Source organism: Magnusiomyces paraingens (genome assembly GCF_902498895.1).
Source record: "Magnusiomyces paraingens strain CBS 517.90 genome assembly, contig: contig4, whole genome shotgun sequence".
NCBI classification, from domain to species: Eukaryota; Fungi; Ascomycota; class Dipodascomycetes; order Dipodascales; family Dipodascaceae; genus Magnusiomyces; species Magnusiomyces paraingens.
This window is the reverse complement of record NW_022474070.1, coordinates 722,501-742,884: the sequence shown is the minus strand read 5'-3', so window position 1 is coordinate 742,884 and position 20,384 is coordinate 722,501. Positions and strand designations below refer to the sequence as shown.

The window sequence follows — 20,384 nt, the reverse complement described above, 5'->3', positions numbered from 1 at the left end:
TTCTAAAAATGAGTTCCTTTATTCTTTTTTTTTTTTTTTTGTTGGTTTATAAATAAAAAATAATTGTTTGAGTGGTGGTGGTGGTGGTGATGATAAAAAGAAGAAGAAGAAAAAGAAAAAAAAAAAAAATGTGTGTGTGTGCTTGTGTTGCCATTATCTATCAGCCCAAAAAATAATTAGGTCCATGCAAAATGCACATCAACATCAATACCACCTCCACATCAACCCCCCCACTCAATCAATCAATCAATCAATTGGCGATAGATGATTCAACCCTCACAAAAAAAAAAGTGCTCCGTTCAAAGTTTCTGCAAAAACACGTGACACTCATATTTACAGCCCTTCCTCAATTCTCCACCGCTCGTCATCTGCAAGCTTGACAATCACCTCGCACGCACGTCCAGCAACCAACAGTCCAGGGGGTCTGCTACCTGCAGTCTCAAGAGCTTCGGCCACATCTTTAAGTCTAGTACGAATCACACGTTGGTCAGGACACGACGCACGTTCCACCACACAGCACGGCACCTCTGGGTCCCATCCCTTGGCAACAAGCGCATCCACCACATCGCCAATCCGGTGTAATGCCATCAGGAAAACCACCGTCCGCGCGTCATCCCATTCAGGGAACCGTGGTAACGCACCGCGTCGCCCGGTTCCTGTGCACACCAAAACCTGATCTGCAACGTCACGGTGCGTGGGTGGAATGCGGGCCGCCAGCGGCGCGCTTAGTGCAGATGTGATACCGGCCACCACGCTAGTTGGTGCATATCCGTGCTGTTCAAAGTACAAGTACTCCTCAGCTCCGCGCCCGAAAATGTAAGGATCACCTTGTTTCAATCGCACAACGTATTTCCCCGCACGCACGCCTTCTAACCCAAGTGCAAGCAGCTCTTGCTGGGCCCGTTCGGCATTGCCAGGGAACTTTTTCGCAATGTGGACTGGTGTCTCACGGGGGATCTGCGCAAGAACAGCAGCAGGAACAAGCTTATCGGCCAATATAATATCGGCTTCTTTAATTGCCTGCAAAGCCTCCGTGGTTAGTAACCCAGTAGACCCAGGACCCGCGCCAACCAGCGCAATTCGGCCTCTTTTATTAGCTGCTGCTGCAACTTCAGCTGTTTGCTCATTGTATTGCTTGTATTCTTTTGACAATTCATCCACAGACAAATCGGCAAGCTTGGCCAGCGGGTAGTATTCCACAATCTGTGACAGCCATCGCAAACGTTGCTTCTTTTTCTGCTGGTGAGATTCGTTAAACTCCAACACAAGGTTATTAAACTTGTTTGTTTGATCCGCATCATCATCCTCCTGCCCAGTTTCATCTTCTTCTAATTTCTTGGTTCGTTCGGCTTCTTCGTCCTTTTCATCCTCTGCAATGATTCGTCGTCGCAGTGCACCCACTTTCTCACAAATTGCATCAATATTGTTAGGCAGCGAGCTCACAGCCTCACGCCGGATTCTGTTGGCCAGTCTGCATCCTTTCCCGCTTGTGGTTACGCCCAACTGGAAATCACCCTTTGTGAATGTCGACAGCAACGTAAACGTACAATGTTCTGGATCGTCTGCCGTATTGATTGGTATCCGTGCACTCACGCACTTGTGAAACAAGTCATCCACAAACAATGTAGAAGACGAACCTTTTATGGCCTTGGGAATAGTCAGAAATACACCGTCTACAACCCCACGAACCTCGCTGCGCCCCTGAGTCTCTAAATCACTCAGTGTAAATCCTCGGTCTTGGACCCATGAAATCTTCCCTGCAGCTGAAAATTCACCAAGTTTTTCTGATGTTTGCGCAGAAATTGTGCTTGTTATGGCTGGAACAGATTCTTGACTTGACAGATCAATGTCAGTGAAGACGATGGCATGAGCACCATGCTCTAGTAGGGTTTGCACTCGGGTGAGAGTAAGTCCTGAGGTTCCAATGACCAAAAACACTTGGTTTTTGATATCCTGGCAAGTAAGCAATCCCATTGTATTGTATTTATGTATAAGGGGTATTAGGATAGACTTGAAAGGATTTTTATATAAATAAATATATAAAAAAAAGAAGGGGGGGAATAATATATATGCGAATCCAAGTTGCTTTTATATATATATAGAAAACATGAATGACTCTGTCTGTATGGGGAAAATTTTTCGCCTCACACACCCATTTGCCGCTCGAGAATTAACAATCGTCATGATCCGGCCAGCCACGCAAGTGGCTTGTGCAATCGCACGTGAAATCAGCTCATCGATGACTGCTGTGTCAGCACAAATACGGGCTTTGTGGGACGGCGGACAACGACGCCACTGTGGCTTGTGAAATTTTTATAATTTTATTTATGAAAAAAAAATTGTGGCTGGTAAAATATGTAACAAAGACTGTAACAAATTTGTAACAAAAAAGATTTTTTTTTCAAAAATGTTACAACTTTGTGTAAAAAATGTAATATATGTAACAAACTGTTCCGAAGCAAGCTAATCTGCCTTATTTAGAAATATCTTAAAAACAAAAAAAAATAAAAAAAATAAAAAAAATAAAAAAAATAAAAAAAATAAGGTCTTGGGATTTTATTATTTTTGTCAACAAAATTTTTTTTTTTAAACGCAAAAAAAAATAGCCTGACTTTGGGGAAATTTGCCCAGTTGAACGCATTTACACGACCAAAAAAATTTTTTTTTTTTTTTTATTTCATTTCATAAAATTTCTCTCACTTTTCTACTTTTTTTTTCAATTTCAAATATCTATCAATACCTAACCTAATATCATCACAATGGCCAAAAGACCTCAGGGATTACACAAGGCTGCACTTGCCAAAAAAAAACAAAAGCTGTCTAAGGAAGACACTGGGTCGTCCGCAGCATCGACACCCAAAGCCGAAACTTCACCCTCGGAGCCCGAAAACGCGCTTGAGTTTGATGCAGACATTGATCCCAACGACGAATTGGCTTCACTCTACGCCATGTTTGACTCGGTTGTCAACCCGCGCTCAGCTCAGCAGCAGCAGTTATCAGATGGCAAGCTTTACAGCATGATTATTCACACCTGTGACAACATTTTGCGCATGCACAGCAAGAAGAATGAAAAGAATGATCAAAAAGAAGAAGATGAAGAAGAGGAAAAGGAAAAGGAAAAGGAAACAAAGGAAGAAAATGGTGAAGTTGATCCAATCGATCTCTTGCCAGAGGTTCTCCCAGATAAGTTTCACAATATTTATGCGCGCGCGTTGCTCAACATGGGAAAGCTGATGCAGGAAGAACAAGAAGAGGATGATGAAGATGAAGATGAATTTGACGATGATGAAGATGATGAAGATGCCGAAGATGCCGAAGATGTGGATGAAGATGCCAAAGATAATGAGGATACTTCATCAAGTGTAGAAAAGAAGGAAAAGGCTCTTCATGATACCCCAGCGGACTTTTTTGAAGCAGCTCTTGAGCGCGTTGCTACGGGTCTCGAAACCCACCCGACTTCAAGTGACTTGCTTTTCACACGGTCCCGTGCAAATGTGGCCAAAGTTGCCGATCATCTTAAGCGTGACACGCTTGAGGTTTTTGGCAACCTTGACAGTCATTTGTTTGATCCCATCAATTTTGCGCTAAAGGACTTTGAAGCTGCTGAAGAGGCTGCTGAAAAGAAGGCTGCTGCTGATGCTGCTACATATTCTGATTTTGAATTGGGAGCCATTGAGACTCTGTTAGAGATTGGCGACCATATTGGTGTGAGTCTACCATTGGCACTTTCACTTTTGGAAGACCAGGAAGAGGAAGATGGTGAAAAGAAGAAGAAGCACAAGCATAAGAGCAAGAAAAATAAAAAGAAAAATATCAAGATTACCAAAAAGGATCTTCAATCCTTGTCTTCAATTGAGGAGCAGTATCTCACCTGGAGTAAGGACCGGTATGAGACAATGCTCAAGGGACTAGAGAACCCAGCACCAAAAGTTGTTGACAAGAAGGGCAAGGGAAAATCGAAAGCTACAGCAGAATCTGGGGTTTTGACACAGACACTTGCACACAAAGCACACCGTGGGCTCGGCAAGTACTACACGGCCAAGGCGAGTCCACACTTGGACGAATACGAGGAGATTGTAATTGAGCTTCCTGAGAATGAAAAAGATGTGGATGCGGCTGTGCTTCAGCGGTTAGAAGTTGTGCGAGCACAAGCCAAAGAACTTATGGAGCAGGCCGTTTCCCATTTTGTAGCAGCAGAGCCCGCCGATGCTACGGAAAGTGAGAATGACTGGGAAAATGAGTGGCGTGGAGATGTGTTTGCATTGGCAGCCGAGGCTCAAATTTCGCTGGCAAACTTGCTTGCTGAAGAAGAAGAGCAGGAGAAGTTGTACAAGGAAGCAGTTCGACGATTACGGTGGGCTCAGCGTCTTGGAAGTGGAGACTTTTCTGAGCAAATCCGGGATCTTTTGCCTTAGAATTGTTTAAGTGTATGCTTAAAAAAACATATATAAGATCAACAATAAAGCTTTGACATTTGCTAATTTTTTTTTTTTTTTTTTTTTGTAACAAGATTTTAGAAAAAATATATTATTTATGAATCTTATTAATTGATAATTAAAAGATTTTTTTAAGGGGGAAGGAGAAAAGAAGTGGGCTTTGATTGCTTTTATCATGATTGATTGAAAAAAAAATAAAATAAAATAAAATTCATTATCAGAGATTGTTTGGTTATCCAGAACTAGGCACACGTGTGACCCAACAACCAGTCTGGTTATTCGAAAAAATAAAATAAAATTTGAATATATATATATAAACTAAAAAAAAAAAAAAAAAAAAAAAAAAAAATATGAAATCATACACCGGCGGTCATTTTTATTTCCTCAACTCTCCCTTATTAACTAATAAGTTTAAAAGAAAAAAAAAAACAAAAAAAACTTGCAATTGTTTGCTGATTTTTTTTTTTTTTAAAATCATTTCTTTTCTTAGTTTTTTTTTTTTTTTTACTAAATGCAAATAAATAAATAAATGATTTTGAGGCTTTTGAGGTTTTTTCAAAATTGTGACCAAATCAATTTAACCATGTGGGTCAGCCACCGGCCACAAATTGTCATTTTTCTTCCTTATAAAAAAAAAAAAAAAAACAATAAAAACAATAAAAACAAGAAAAAAAAATTTTTTTCAGTTGAATTACTTTATAAATCTGTGGATCCTCAAATTAATAAAAAAAAAGTATAAATAAGTCTCCAAAGTCGTGGGAAATCTTTGTTTTTTTTTTTTTCTAATTGTTGTTGTTGTGTTTGTTTCTTAGCCCCACTTTTTTTTTTTACAATTTGTTAAAAACATATTTCCATTCATTTATTATTTCCTTATATACACATAATGTACTTGGTATTTGATATATAATGATATACTCTGCTATAGTATACTCTTGAAGCATTAACCCGTTTAAAATAAACCCCCAATTTTCAATCTTTAATCACATTTATTTTTAATATTTTTTTTTTCTCATTGTTATTATATATAATCTTTTTTCTCAATTTTTTTTAATCTCTTACATATATCAATATTTTTTTCGTTTCATTTCATATCATATCGTTTAATTTCGTTTTGTTTTCTTTTTTTTATACATATAATAGTTAAACATCATCAAGTTCTTCCGCATATTGCCAGCTGCGCCACAACTCGCCTGCCTCACTTATAATACTTTCAATATCCTTTGATCGATACAATCTTCCAAGCAGCCCGCGAATCTCCGATTGGTCCAGTTCCAGCAGTGTCAAGTTTTTCGACTTAAGAAGTGCAATACACACAAACAAGTGCTCCGTCAACGGTTCCATCCGCGTCTTTCCTGCAGGAGTATCGAGCGCCGTCCAAAAGGGGTCCGGACCAAGCTCAAGCTCAAGCTGCGAAATGTCAAGCACAAAACTAGGCTTGATTGTGGCTGGAGAAGAAGGAACAACCGCAGACGGTGATGAGGGAACAATGGGAGGTGCAGAAGCTGGAGCCAAAGTGGGTGTCACTGTGGACGCAGAGGTGGCAGAAGCTGCAGTTGCATTCAAAGATAGAGAAGATGAAGAACTAGACGGTGACGCTGGAGTGTGAATAGACGACGCAGAGGATGAAGACAATGAAAGCGAGGCCAGTGGAACACTTTCAAGAGCACCAGCCAAGGAAACTGTGGCCACATCATTCTGCATGGCCGGACTAGAAATGACGGTTGAAGTTCCGTCGGTGGACTCGCTGAATGGTTGCTGCTGGACATTTTCTGATGACGAGCTTGAGTAATTGAGCTTATAAGCGGTTCGAACCACAGCCTCACTAAATTTGTGGTCCGAGTCTGCAGTAGAGGTAGGGCGCCAACCCAAGTACATGTCCCAGATACGGGCACGATCACGCCTATCCCAGACTTTGGCACCTAGCCATTTGATCCAGTAGAGAACCCACTCGTCGCCACCAATACCTGAAAGCACGTCTTCTTCGTCAAAATGGTCAGCAAGGTCTGGGAGCAAGTTACGGAACGCAGTCAAAAAAAGCGAAATGCGGTCTGTAGTAGAGCTCTTTGTATTATCAGTGCGTCTCGTAGAGTCTGCAGAAGTGGTATTATTGGCTGTGGTAGTAGTAGTAGTAGTATTGTTACTGCTAGTAGTGCGGCTCGAGCTGCTAAAAGCGGTAGGTGAGGAAAGTGTAGTAGTAGAGGTATTTGGCTGCAATGCTGCTGAAGACGCGGAATCTATGGGCGTGTGACACAGCACTAGCATGAGGTTATTAAAAACCTCAGAAAAGGAATAGGCAGGGCTTTCAAGGGACTGCAAAGAAAAAGATGCATTGTCTGAAGAAGAAGGAGAAGAAGAAGAATAAGAAAATGTATTGTTGTTTGTAACCGGAGACAATGGGGGTGCTGGTGACGCGGACCTGCTTCCCACGGCCGAGCGGACAGATGTATTTGCCGAAGCCACTGAAGGAGTGGCAGTGGTAGAAGAAGCAAAAAGGCTATGGTGATTGTTATGATGATGATTGTAGTGATGATTGTGGTGGTGAGCCATGGGAACCGGGTCAACCCAATCAGCCAGAGCAAATGCAGTATAAACCATGCCAGGATCGTAGGGCATAATATGGCCCCAACGGCGTAGAAAAGTTTCTACAGCGTCTTGAATCACGGCTCCACGGCGGATATCCAAGTCTTCTGCAGTAGGAATTTGCAGAGCTGTAGCAGGGGCCAAACCTGGAGCTAAGATTGGAGCAGGAACAAAGGGTGAAGATGCGGTGCTTGAGTTACACGGGTCTGTGTCCAGCGAGCTTTGTGTGAGCGGAGGCATGCCGAGAGGCGATTTTTGGGCGACCGAGTATTCTTGTTGTTGTGACTGTTGCTGTTGCTGCTGTTGCTGTTGCGGCTGCTGTTGCGGCTGCTGTTGCTGCTGCTGTTGCTGCTGCTGTTGCTGTTGCTGTTGCTGTTGCTGTTGCTGCTGCTGTTGCTGCTGCTGTTGCTGTTGCTGTTGCAGCTGCTGTTGTAACTGAAGTTTTTGTTGTAATTGGGTATGATTCTGAGTCAACGACCCAGCTGTGGAGCTGGCAGCCTGGTAAGCAGATACTACCGATGAAGATGCGGAAGAGGTAGCAGAAGACGAATAGACCGAGCCAGGGCCTCCCGTTATAGAAACGGGTTGTTTTTTCGGATGATGTAGTTGTTGTTGCTGTAACTTTTTGCGATATCTTGCAATTTCATTAGCAATGCGTTTAGACGGAACCGAATCTTTTGCCGGCAATGGCCGGGCCATCGAGTCGACACATAAACTTGGTTCCTTGACATAAGGGTGTGCAGCCAAAAGCAAAGGCCAGGCCTGTCTGCGCAGCTTTGGCGGGAGTCCACGACGGCGTGCAATAAGAGCCAAGCTCTCAGCGTCTCCTTCATTAATGAATTGTTGGCATAAAAACACAAGTCTGGGGGATTCTGTGACCTTAGGCTTGTGGTAATGCTTGAACCTAAATCTTTTTGAAGAGGAAGTTGCTGAAGAAGAAGAAGAAGAGGAGGAGGATGAAGAAGATGAATTTGGTGTTTGAAGAGGTTGTGGCAGTTTGATATTCGAATGCATGTTGTGGTCATCAGCAGTAGAGGATGAAGATGATGAGATTTGGACCAGCTGTTGGGCTGTGGTAGAAGCTTGAAGCACGGGGCTTGGTCCGGTAGCGCTGTGGAGGCCTGAGCTTGTGGAAGAGCGTGTTGATGAACGGGTAAGAGGATGGTGGTCATCAATGGTTGCCGAGTCTGTAATTATTGCATCAGAACAAGAGGTTGGAAATGACGTTTGAGTAGAAGGTCGGATGTGAGAAGATGCTTGGAGGTGTCCCGTGACAACGGAAAGAGTCGGTTGTGAAGTTGAAGATAGGACAGGAGCGCCAGGAGATGCCGGCCGAGGGGATGCAATAGCTGCTATCAAAGTATTTGCAGAGGTTGAACTTGTGGTATTTGTTGTAGTACCTAAACTTGTGTTGATTACATCTTCCGAAACATCGGAGGTTGCGGAGCCAGTGGTATCATTATCATCTTCAACATCATCTTCGTCGTCGTCATCATCATCGTCATCATCTCCATCGTCGTCATCATCATCTTCTGGGTCACCTGGGTGTTGTGTTGACCCAGAGAGGGAAGAAGAAGCTGAGAGATATGCTGCCATTTCGGAAAGAGACCCGGCCTCGGCAGAACTTCTTTGGCCACGGGTTGAGGATGGGAGTTTCCCTGGGCGGGCCGATTGGGAAGATTCAGTATGCCGGGTATAAGAGCGATGGTCTGGGTCATAATCTGTTGAGATTGTATTTGCAATAGGGAAAGCATGATGATGATGGTAGTGAATCTGAGATTGTTGCTGTTGTTGATTTGTTGTGGAGGAGACAGTTGGACCTCGAAGGCTTTGTCTTGCACTGGAGGGTTCTGGGTCGACCATATTTGAAGTTTTATTTTATTTTTTCTTTTCTTTTCTTAAGTAGATTGGATTGATTATAAAAATAAGAAATAAATAAAATTAAAAAAAGAGAAATTTTTTTTTATTTATTTAGAGAGATTTTTTAATTTTTTCCTTCTTTTTTATATGGAGAATCTGCAGACAAAAATGTTTTTATATGGGGAAATAAAGCAGAATTTAATAATATTTAATAAAAAAAATTAAAAAATTAAAAAAAATAAAAATAAAAATAAAAATAGAAGGGACAGGTGGTGGTGGGGGGGTGGGACTAAAGAAGGCACATTGCGGCAGAATGCGCTGGCATGAACTGGACGAGTAAATTTAGAGATGAGAAATGTTTTTCTTTATAAATAAATATATATATAAATATAAATATATATATATATATAGAATTAGATTTGATGAAAAAAAAGAGGGGATTTTGGAGGGAATAGATTCCCAGAAAGAAGTTGGAGATGTTTTGTCTAACCAGGTAAAAAAAAGAAAGAAAAAAAAAAAAAAAAAAAAAATTTAAATGGCGGGAAATTTTTGAAAATTTTTTTATTTTTTTTTTAATTTGGTCGCACGAGAATATTTTTTATTTTTTTTTATTGTTATTTTTATTATATAAAATAAAATTTTAATAAAATAAAATAATAAAAAAATTAGGTAAGCTTTTTTTTTTTTTTAAAAAAATATAAATAAATAAAACTATGAAATTCTTAAAGGCACCGGCGCTCTCCGGGACACAAACATCCATGAATAGTTCAATATCACGCAGTGCAATAATAATTAATAAAAGAAATTAATAACAAAATAAAAAAAAAAAAAAAGATTCATTTATCATTTATATAAAACAGGTGGTTTTTTTTCATTCTTTCATTCTTTCATTCTTTCATTCTTTCTTTAAAGAAATTTCTTTTTTCGTTGTTTAACAGAAGAGCAACGACCGGTTATCGCATCATTCAAACTCTTTTTATGAGAATAAAAATGCACGTGCCCACAGTGGTTGTCTTTGTTTTTAAATTTTTAAAAATTTTTTAAATAAATTTAAACGGAAATGAAAAAGGAGCACGTGATTGGATTTTTTATTAAAATATTTCACTCCATAATTGCATCTAAGGTATTCATGTGTAAATATACCAAAATGTCCACGTGACTCGCCACTGACAATATATTCACACACACAATTGGAAAAAAATATACACACACACAACCTCCAATAAATCAGCCTTTTCATCATCACCATCATCACCATCTATCTAATTATCTAATTATCTATCCTTATCCTTAAATACTTTACAAACAACAAACTTATATTATAAACAAAATACCTTAGAGGGGAAAAAAAATTCATAAATGGACGCAGATCTCTCGCTTCTAAACAAAGTCGAGCTAAGATTCGCTCTGGCAAAAACAGACGAAAAACTAGGGGCAATGATCACTTCATTCCTCCCCCCAATGCTCCTTAAACTGGCCTCTCCACACCCTCAGGTCCGTGAAAAAGTAGTTGAAATTTGCCAACATATTAATATCCGTATCAATTCAACGTAAGTCCAATTTTTAAAAATAATTTACTCATCATTTATTTATCTAACTAATCCTTTTTTTTTTTTTTTTTTTTAGAACAACTCAGCTCCCCGTCAAAGCTCTTCTGCAACTCTTACATAACCCAAAAGTCCCTGCAGGCAGTGATCTTAGTATGCTCAGATCTTTTGCCCTTATGTACATTAAAATGGGCGTAAAAAGACTCCCAGCTGAAGTATGTTTTTTATTTTTTTTTTATTTTTTTTCCGCCATCATTATCTAACTTTTTTTTTTTTTTTTTGCTTAGAACCAATCCGAATTGGTCCCTCTAGTTGTCTCCAGCATTGCTGGTCTTTCAGACGCTCATGCTGGTACCCTCTTCAACATTCTCCTTAACCTCCTCCCAAGCTTAAAGCTCCCAGAAAGAGGAACCACCGAGGCTGACAACCTTAAGTCAACTTTTGGCTTTGATACCTCTCCAGAAAGTGAATCATACCTTTCCCAAAAATTCACCCTGCTCTTTCTTCTCGACCTTAACATCATCCAATCCCCATCAACCAAACCCCCCTTCCGCAGCCCTGGTCTTACCCCAGCTGATTGTACTTTCCTTACCCAAGATTCAAAGGAAACATTTACCACCTCTTCTTTTATTCAAGCAAAAGAACATGCAGTTAGATTCCTCCTCTCCGGTGCCTTTTCAGAACAATCTCTTTATTTCCCACTTCTTGTCGCCTCCCATGATCCCACCCTTGCTGTCAACAGACCAGCAGAAAATATCTTTAAAAAACTTAACCTCGACCTCGAAGACCCAGACCGTATCAAGACCCTATATAGACTCTTTCTTGGATCCCGCTCTGAAAGATTATCTCCTGTAAATAATACCCTCCAAGTCCATATTCTCCAGATCTTGGCAAAAAGTACCTATGCCGCAAACCTTGACCCAAACTCCATAGCCCTCCAAGCTCTCAAGTCTCAGTATTACCGTCTTGTTCAAGCGGCTTTTACCTTCATCAGAACAATTACCTCCAAAACAAAACAAGACCTTCTCGAAAATTTTGCCCCTGAACTCCTAGAACAAGTCCGTGACGTAATTGTTAAAACTGGCTGGCCCCGTGTCATCTCCAGTGACTTGCACTCCATGGCATTCCGCCCCTTGGCATACCAAGCAATTGGTGCCCTCATTGGAAGAGTCCCCAATCTTCTTACAAACCTAAAGTACTTTGATTTCTTGCTCCAGTCCTTGGAAAATGACACTGCTGATATCAAACCCTCCATCCAAGAAGCCCTCGCTGAAATTCTTCCAGCAATTGACAAGTTGCCAGACTCTGCAAAACAAGGCCTAAAGTCTACTCTTTTCAGAATTCTTTCAAATCCTTCAGCTGATGACAGTTCCAAGCACATTGCTGTCAAGGTCGCAGTCCGCAGTTTCCCCTTTTCTGATGCCTATGCACGTCTACTCTGTCTTTTGGCCCTCAGAAAAGAAAACAGACCAGATGTCATTGAAGAAGCAAAACGTGGACTTCACCCTTATTGGTTTAAAACTGTCACTGCCACTGAAGCTGATGTCAAGTTCCCGGATTTTGCAGAAATGATTGATCTTGTAAGCTCCACAACGGAAGACTTTAAGCAACACTCATTTTCAGAACCAACTATTAATGGGTACTTCTTGACTGTATACAATTCTATCGTCTCTTTTCTCGAACGCATCTTCATTATGGAAGCTGTCGAAGGCCATAAAACTGCCCTTGTCATTGAGGAGACTTGGGATGTTCGCATTGATACTGCAATCGACATGGATGAAATAGTGCGAAATTTGATAATATCTCATCTATCGGCTCTTGTCGCAAAAAACAATCAAGTGTCTCTCTTGACGTTTCTCAAGCTGGCCTTTGACGGTTTGCTTTTGGCTAATACCGAGGTTGAAAACTGTGCTGTTGTTTGGCTGCGTATCCTCTCTTTATCCCCCCTGCAAATTGTCACACAACTCCAGTCTACCGTTGACTCCCTTGTTAGTCTTCTTTCTCAGTCCAAGGTGAAGATTCGTGAAATTTCCAGTTTTGGTTTGGGTATTATTGTTTCGTCATCTTCTTTGGAATTTGACAAATCTTCAGAAACTCTCTTGACAAATCTTGTTAATTTTATCGATGAAGAAATTAAAAGCGTCTCATATAGAAATATCGACAAACTCCATGGATTTGTTATTGCATTAGCAACCATCATCTCTCGTCTCTATATCCGCCAAAAACTGGGATCTATTGATCCCTCAGGAACTACCTTTGAATCCTTTTCCGAACTCCTGCCTAAGCTCCTGACTGATTCAAAGAACTTACAGTTAATTGACGCTGCCCTCATTGCCATTTCCCAGCTTTCCATTTATGGTGCACTCTCGTCTAAGCCTAGCACCTATTTTGACTCCATTAAAAAGCAGCTTGTTACCCTAGCCACCAAAAAGGAAAGCGAGAAATCTGTCCTGGCCCTAGGATACCTTTCACTCAGCGATGCGTCTTTTGTGCTTGGTGAACAAGAATATTACCTTGAAAAACTCATGTCACTTACTCAAAGCAAGCACTCAGAGTACATGTTTTCCTCTGGCGAAGCGCTCTCTGTTATTGCTTCTGGTTGGAACTCCAAGGTCATGAATAGAGGCCTTGATATTCAAGATATTGACAAGGCTCTTCTTCCCAGATCCTCTCTTTCGCCTGAAAACAGCTACCTTTCACAGACTCTCGATAAGGTCTTGGAAAGCACTCGCTCCACTAAACCCGCTTTGAGGAAATTTGCTTGCATTTGGCTTATTAGTTTGCTCCAATACTGCGGCCACCTTGAGCCTGTTCAAGCCAAACTTGAACAAATTCACGTCACATTTATGAGGTACCTTCCTGAAACTGACGAGCTTGTCCAGGAGTCTGCTTCCCGTGGTCTCAGCATGGTTTATGAAATGGGCAACTCTACTCTCAAAGACACTTTAGTTCGCAGTCTTGTTGGGTCCTTTACTGCAGACTCTACACGCAAAGTTAATGCCGGCTCAGTTTCCGAAGATACTCAATTATTTGAGCCAGGTGTACTAAGTACTGGTGACGGATCTGTATCAACTTACAAAGATATTTTGAATTTGGCCTCGGAACTCGGCGACCCAAGTTTGATTTACAGATTTATGTCTTTGGCCGCAAACTCGGCTCTTTGGTCATCCAGGAAAGGTGCTGCTTTTGGTCTTGGAAGCATTTTGGCCAAGGCTAATCTTGACGAAATGATGGAAGGCAATAAGCGTCTTTCCCAGTCTCTTGTCCCTAAACTTTACAGATACCGGTTTGACCCTAACGCTTCCGTGCAGCAAGTGATGCGCGGAATTTGGGATGCGCTCATCAAGGATAAGGCAGGAGCCATCAAAACAAACTTTGAGGCCATTTTGAAAGAGCTTTTGGCAGGTATGGGTGATAAGGAATGGCGCGTGAGACAAGCCAGTGCAACTGCGCTTGCAGACCTGCTTCAGGGGAAGCCAATTGAGTTGTACCAGTCCTACCTCGAGCAGATTTGGCAAATGAGTTTTAGATCAGTTGATGACATTAAGGAAAGTGTGCGCACGGCGGGTATGTCGCTGACGCGCAGTCTGGCTACTTCTTTGGTACGCTACGTTGACATTGAAAATGGCGCCTCCCCGCAGCGCGCGTCTCAAATCTTGCAGCACTTGATTCCGTTTTTGATGGGCCACCAGGGGCTACAGTCGGATGCCCAGGATATCCAGTCTTTTGCGCTTGACACACTGATCAAGCTCAGCAAAAAGGGTGGCGCTGCTCTCAAAGAATTTATCCCAAGTTTGGTCGAGGAACTATTGTTGCTCATGTCGACCCTCGAACCACAAGCAATCAACTATATTGCGCTCAATGCCGACAAGTATGGACTTACCAACAATGCCATTGATGCTTCTCGACTTGCAAGCATTCGTGGGTCACCCATAATGGATGCGATTGAGCAATTGGTGGACCAGGCCACTGATAATGAGACCATGGCTGCACTGGTGCCGCGCATTTCTAATGCTATTCGCAAGTCGGTGGGTCTCCCGTCCAAGGTTGCTTCGAGTCGCGTTATTGTGGCTCTCACGATGCGGCATATGCAGAGTGTGGCCCCGTTTGCAGACACGCTGTTGACGTCGTCGCAGCGCCAAATCCAGGACCGCAATGATACAATCTCGCAGTCATTTGCAACCTCTTGCGGATACCTGTGTCGGTTGGCCTCAGACAAAGCTGCGCTAAAATACATTGCGGATCTCCAGGAGCAATACTTTACAGGGGAGACTGAGCGCGCGCGCAAGATCCCCGGCATAGCCATTAATGCAATTTCCAAGCATGCTGCCGATAAGTTTCAAAATCTTGCATCGGCAATTCTTCCATTTGTGTTTATTGCAAAGCATGATTCGGAAAAGTCTGTTGAGGAGCAATTTGCATTGGTGTGGAGTGATAATACTGGAGGCTCGGGCGCGATCCGGCTCTATATTAAAGAAATCCTGGAGCTTGCAGGGTCCCACATGAGCTCACAGCAGTGGATTATTCGACAAGTATGTGCTCAGAGTGTTGCTGATGCATCGAATATCATTAGCGATGATCTGTTGACGACTCGTGGAGGTGGTGTTGTTGGAATCGATGTAGCCAAGCTATTTGATGTGCTTTTTGAGGCCTGCACTGGTCGCAGCTGGAATGGAAAGGAACAAGTCCTTCGTGCTTTAGTGTTGCTTGCATCGAAAGCTAAAGAAAGTTATGTTTCCATGACTCCAGGGCTTATTGAAAAACTCAATAAAGTAAGTTGTGTTATTATTTTTTTATTTTTTTTTTTCTTTTGCATTTGCATTTGCATTTCTATACGGCGCAGAAAAAGACTAACTGGTTTAAACTATTATAGGTTGTTATTACTGAAGCCAAACGAAGAAACAAAGAGTACCAGATCCACGCCCTAGTTTCGCTCGGAGATTACATTCACAGCTACCCTCAGCCTGAGTTATACGATACATTGTACGAGCTGTGTGACACTTACTTGGATCCGGATGAGGATGATGATAGCAGTGATGACGAAGATGATAAGAAGAATGAAAAGGTCAAGACCAATAATAACAATTTGGGAGCTGGGATTTTGTCCAAAAAGGATATTGAGAAGGAAGAAACGCGCAACAAAGTTTTGGGTGCAGTGGTCTCAAGTTTTGTGCTGAGCACGCCAGGAACAAGCACTAAATCGGATACCTCGGAGACTGTGGTTACTGCCGATGGCAAGGACCAATCTCACACCACCAATGCAGGTGTCTCTACAGTTCCTGCGAAACGTAAATATTATTCCGAGTCTGAGAAGACGATTCAAAAGACTTGCACGTATTTGAATCATGTTCTTTTACAAGACTCGTCGGTAACGGCAGACGCGTCTAAGCGCCGTAAAGTGGGGAGCGGTGCGCCGGTGTCGTGGCGAACAAAGCAGGCTGTGGCCCGACACTTTTCCTCGCTTATCACGCAAGAGTATTTGGTGTGCCTGGGAGGGGCAGATGCCGGTAGTGGTAATGTTTCAGGGGCAGGTGCAGCAGGAGCTGCAAGTCTCAACAGCGCATTGATTTTAGCAGCAGGCAATAAAGAATCTAATGGAGAGGGGAAGAAGACTAACAGTGGTGGTGAAGATACTTTTGAGGTTGTGGTGACGGAAACACATTTGAATGCACTTGAGCGTGTGTGGAAAGCATTGCTTGCGACCTCTTCGGTGGATACAAATCATGAGAGTGTGAGAATCGAGGCAGCAATTGCGGCCGGTGCATACTTGTCGTTATTAAATGTTGGTGCCAAGAGTGTTGTTGGTGGTAAAGCAAGTCAGTTGGCTAGCGAGTTGAGGGACAAGTTAATGAAGGAATTGGGAGAGCTCAAGGAAAAAGAGCAGTCTAATGTGGTAAAGACTCGTTTATCTAATGTTGCGTCTGTATAAGAGAGGGGAGAGAGAGAAAATGGGAAGTTTTAGGAGAGAGTGAAGATCAAAAGGAACAAGCCCCGATATAAGGTACATAGATAGACAAAGGGGAAAGGGGTATTATTAAAATATTAAAATAAAATATAAAAGGTACAAAAGCTTAGGAGTTGCATAGAGTTTTGTTGTAAAAAATAATTTTTTTAAAATGAAAAATTCTAAAGCTTTTTTTTTAAAAAAAAAAAAGTTAATTGAGATACGATGGAATTCATAATATTTTTTTTTTCATTACTAGAATACAGAGGTTTTTTTTTTTTCAGTGAAAAGTTTTTTAATACTAGTAAATTTCTAATATTATGGGGGGGAATGAAATTCAAAAAAAAAAATACAAACCAAGATGGAAGAAATTTGATTTTAGAAGAAAATGAATGGGTAGTACTTGTGAAATAATGTCGACAATAAATGCAAAAAAAAAAAAAAAGATTTGGAGATTTTTATTTAAAACTTGTTATTGGAATACGCAATGAGTCTTCTGTTTGTAATTTACCGTTTATGAAGATCTTTTCAGGACTCGATCGGCCCATTGGTTTTAAAACAAAAAAAAAAAAAGATTTTTACGCGTACTTGACACGTCGTTTTTCAAAAAAAAAAAATAATAATAATAATAATAATTTTGTAACAACTGCATTTTTTCTTCAAATTTGAATTTTTGTTGTTTGGATTAATTTGTCTTTCATTATTGTTATTATTATAATAATATTTTTTTTTTTTTATTTCGTGACCCTACGAGCATGAACTGCACATAGAATTCAGTTGTCGACGCAGAAATATGTTAAATGGAAAGTGAAAAAAGAATATAAAGAGTAATCGAGATGGTATTTTTTTTTAAAGATGTAAGAGATTTTTAATGTTAAAATAAAAAATAAAAAATAAAAAATAAAAAGAGACAAAGGTAATGAAATAGAATAAAAATAAAATAAAAATGAAAATTTAAACAATTCATAATAAGAATATGGATCTGCAAAAAGGTTTATTTTTCTTTTTTTTTTTTTTTTTTGGCGGCGGACGCTTAGGCGGTGCTCATGTGCGTCAGAACGTCGGGAAGTTTCTTTGGAACCACCAAAAAGTGGTCAAGTCCCAGAATGTTGAAAAAAAAAAGTGTATGTATATTTAGGTAATTTATCGTTATCATTATATATTAGAAATTAGATATCAATATGGTATTTCATTTATTTTTTCAATTAATTGGAAAATAAACTTAGTGATTAGTGTAAATGTATACTTACTCTTTCTTGTTTTTTTTTTTTGTTAGATATTTCATGGGTGTGTAAAGTTACAGATTTCGAATGAGATTATTCACGATGGTTCTTTTCCATTGAAAAAAAATAAAATAAAATAAAAAAGTGGAGAAATGGAGAGAACTGGAAAGACCGAGAGATTTGTGTATATTTAATATTATTTCTAAAAGTGGGAACACTGTTTCAAATAAAGATGTTAGTTTTTTTTTTACTATATACATTAGATAACTTTGTTATTAGGGAATTAGAAATAAAGAGTGTATCGGAGAAAAAGTTATAGTTTGTTGGCAGCGAGAAATATATATAAGGACCCGTTCTCAAGACAAACTTTGAGAGTTATAAGAGAACTTAGAAATGGAAATATCTTAATGAATTAATGAATAAAAAAAAAGTTTGGTGAAAGAAAAAATTGAAATAAAAATGTGTAAATTTTTTTTTTTTTGGAGGGAGAATAAAAAAAAATAGAAAATAAGAAAATAAACGAACGATTAATATTTATGAAATAAACTTTAATACATATTACTTTATGTTTATATCACATGATATGTTACATTTTATTTTTCTTGAAATTACTAGTGTCACTACAGAAAAACACCTCCTCTTGAGCCAATCACCATCTTTGCAATAATAAAATTTTGGCCAATTTGACACACACAAAAATCCTTGCATCCACCCACCTACCACCACCACCCAAACAAGGCCCATCTCTCTCTTACTTTTTTTTTCCTCTCCCTCTCTCTCTCATATCCTCTAAATTCTCCCTAATACAAGGCTGTTCTCTCTTTTTCAAATACTTGAAAATCACCTAACCCCCACCTTCAAATCAAATTAAATTAAATACAACTAACATACACAATGGGCAATCTCAAGGAATTACCTCCTCTTCGTATGTTTACAATTATTTAGAATCGAATCCCTAGTTAAAGGGGGTTTTCACTTATCCACTAATTTTGATTGATTGATTGATTGCTAACTAAACCTTCTCCTTGTATAGTTTCCGAGCAGGAAATGAAGGACAATAAGATTCCTCTTCCATACCGTGACCGGTGCGCTGGTCTGCTCGTTCCCCTCAACAAGTGCCGCATCGAAGGCTGGTACCTTCCATGGAACTGTTCCCACGAGCGACACACCTATGAGGAATGCCAGTACCTGGACTTCAAGCGCCGTGTTAAGGAGCTGGAGGAACTCAAGGCTAAGGCTGCTGCTGCTTCGGAGTAAATTACGGGTTTATTTTTTTTTTTTGATTTTTTATTGATATGCCTCCTTTCAGCAACAAACTACTGCAAAGATTTTTTTTTTTTTGTCAATGAAAAAGAAAAAGAAGAAGAAAAAAATTATGAATAACGAATAGATTTTAATGAAGAACGACGATAAACATAAACCAGAATTCTTTCTTTCTTTTATGAACCCCTTTTTTTTTTTTTTTTTAAATACCAGCCACGCTTAAAATCAGAGAAGAGAAAGATAATAATGCTTTTGCTAATACTACAGTAATAATAAAAATTATGGCATTTTTTTGAAAAAAACAGAAAAGGACAATTTTTTGACACACCAGAACCCCTCTTCCTTTCTCCGCATCAAATTGGCATCAATAAAGTCCTTCACATGAATAAGATTGTTTTTTTTTTTCTTTTACTCTTGTTTTTGTGGTTATTATATTATTTTTCATTTAATGATACACATGATTCCACATCACTTTATGCCTTATTATTTTCCAAAACAATCAATTCGTTTTTTTTTTCTTTTTTCTCCCCTTCCCTCCATTAAATGTGCCTATCAGACATGTTGGACTAATCTTTTTTATCATTACTATGTTTGTCTTTTTTTTTCCAATTTTTTTTTTATCTTGAACTCATTAATGGAAAAAAAATTCTGTTAACTTTTTTTTTTCACACATTCAATTCTAGCTTTTCCTTTTTTTTTTTTTTTTTTAGTAAAAATACCGTTGGAAGAAGAAAGGTATTATTAACTTGTATTTTCTTCTAAGAATGAGTATGGAGGGAGTGTGAAAATGTTTATTCCTTATTTTTTTTTTTTTTCTTTCTGTCCTAATCTGTCATTGAGTAATGTTTCTTTTTTCTTCCATATTTTTATGTTGTGTAAAGTTAAGACGTACATGATTTTGTAGTTTTTTTTTTTTTCTTTTTTTCTTTTTGTATTTCATGTCTTGAAGACGATTCTAAACGCGAGTCTGTTTGGTGATAATTACATGTAAAAATTGGTGATTTCTCACAGATTTGATTTAATTAGAGATGTCGTAGACCTAATACCCAAAAGTCTCATTATTAAGATGGCATAGAAAGAAGATTGATGATTATAAAGATGAGAGATCTCTTATTTAGTTTTTTTTTTTTTTTTTCTCCACTTGAGTTTGAAATGTTTCTCGGAATTTAAACCTGGGCCAGATTTCATTTAGTAATACACATACATACACACACACACACATAATAATCTACCAGCAAGATTGGTGGGACTTTTTTTTTTTATTTTTGATTCACTTGGATATTCATTTATTCATTTATTCATAAATTAGATGGAAAATAAAAGAAAGCCCCATTATAGTTGGTTAAATGCCTTAATTGGTGAAACGACCGGATCTTTTTTTTTTTTTTACATATTGTTTACTTGAAGCTTATGCAACGTCAGAAGTGATTTTTTATTTTTTGTTTTTAAATAGAGGAAAAATCTTGATGTCGATCTTTTTGTCTATGAAAGAAAAAAAGAAAAACAAGTTTTATCGTATATATATATATGT

General features: G+C 39.3%; 5 protein-coding genes across 5 annotated transcripts; 3 read left to right on the top strand and 2 right to left on the bottom strand.

Annotated features, from left to right (window-relative positions):
- Nucleotides 1-333: 333 nt before the first annotated feature.
- Nucleotides 334-1,974, bottom strand: SAPINGB_P005016 (uncharacterized protein; the record flags this gene model as incomplete). The annotated part of the gene is made up of 1 exon (XM_031999731.1): nucleotides 334-1,974. The coding sequence occupies one exon, from the start codon at nucleotides 1,972-1,974 to the stop codon at nucleotides 334-336; it is 1,641 nt and encodes a 546-aa protein (XP_031855622.1).
- A 785-nt stretch (nucleotides 1,975-2,759) lies between these two features.
- Nucleotides 2,760-4,415, top strand: SAPINGB_P005015 (uncharacterized protein; the record flags this gene model as incomplete). Its single annotated transcript, XM_031999730.1, has 1 exon — nucleotides 2,760-4,415. One exon carries the CDS (start codon nucleotides 2,760-2,762, stop codon nucleotides 4,413-4,415), a length of 1,656 nt encoding a protein of 551 aa, XP_031855621.1.
- Nucleotides 4,416-5,576: 1,161 nt separating this feature from the next.
- Nucleotides 5,577-8,879, bottom strand: SAPINGB_P005014 (uncharacterized protein; the record flags this gene model as incomplete). Its single annotated transcript, XM_031999729.1, has 1 exon — nucleotides 5,577-8,879. The coding sequence occupies one exon, from the start codon at nucleotides 8,877-8,879 to the stop codon at nucleotides 5,577-5,579; it is 3,303 nt and encodes a 1,100-aa protein (XP_031855620.1).
- A 1,458-nt stretch (nucleotides 8,880-10,337) lies between these two features.
- Nucleotides 10,338-16,352, top strand: SAPINGB_P005013 (uncharacterized protein; the record flags this gene model as incomplete). Its single annotated transcript, XM_031999728.1, has 4 exons — nucleotides 10,338-10,426; nucleotides 10,503-10,638; nucleotides 10,711-15,195; nucleotides 15,297-16,352. 4 exons carry the CDS (start codon nucleotides 10,338-10,340, stop codon nucleotides 16,350-16,352), a joined length of 5,766 nt encoding a protein of 1,921 aa, XP_031855619.1.
- A 2,132-nt stretch (nucleotides 16,353-18,484) lies between these two features.
- SAPINGB_P005012 (uncharacterized protein) lies at nucleotides 18,485-18,847 on the top strand (the record flags this gene model as incomplete). The annotated part of the gene is made up of 2 exons (XM_031999727.1): nucleotides 18,485-18,515; nucleotides 18,624-18,847. 2 exons carry the CDS (start codon nucleotides 18,485-18,487, stop codon nucleotides 18,845-18,847), a joined length of 255 nt encoding a protein of 84 aa, XP_031855618.1.
- Between the last annotated feature and the right edge of the window lie 1,537 nt (nucleotides 18,848-20,384).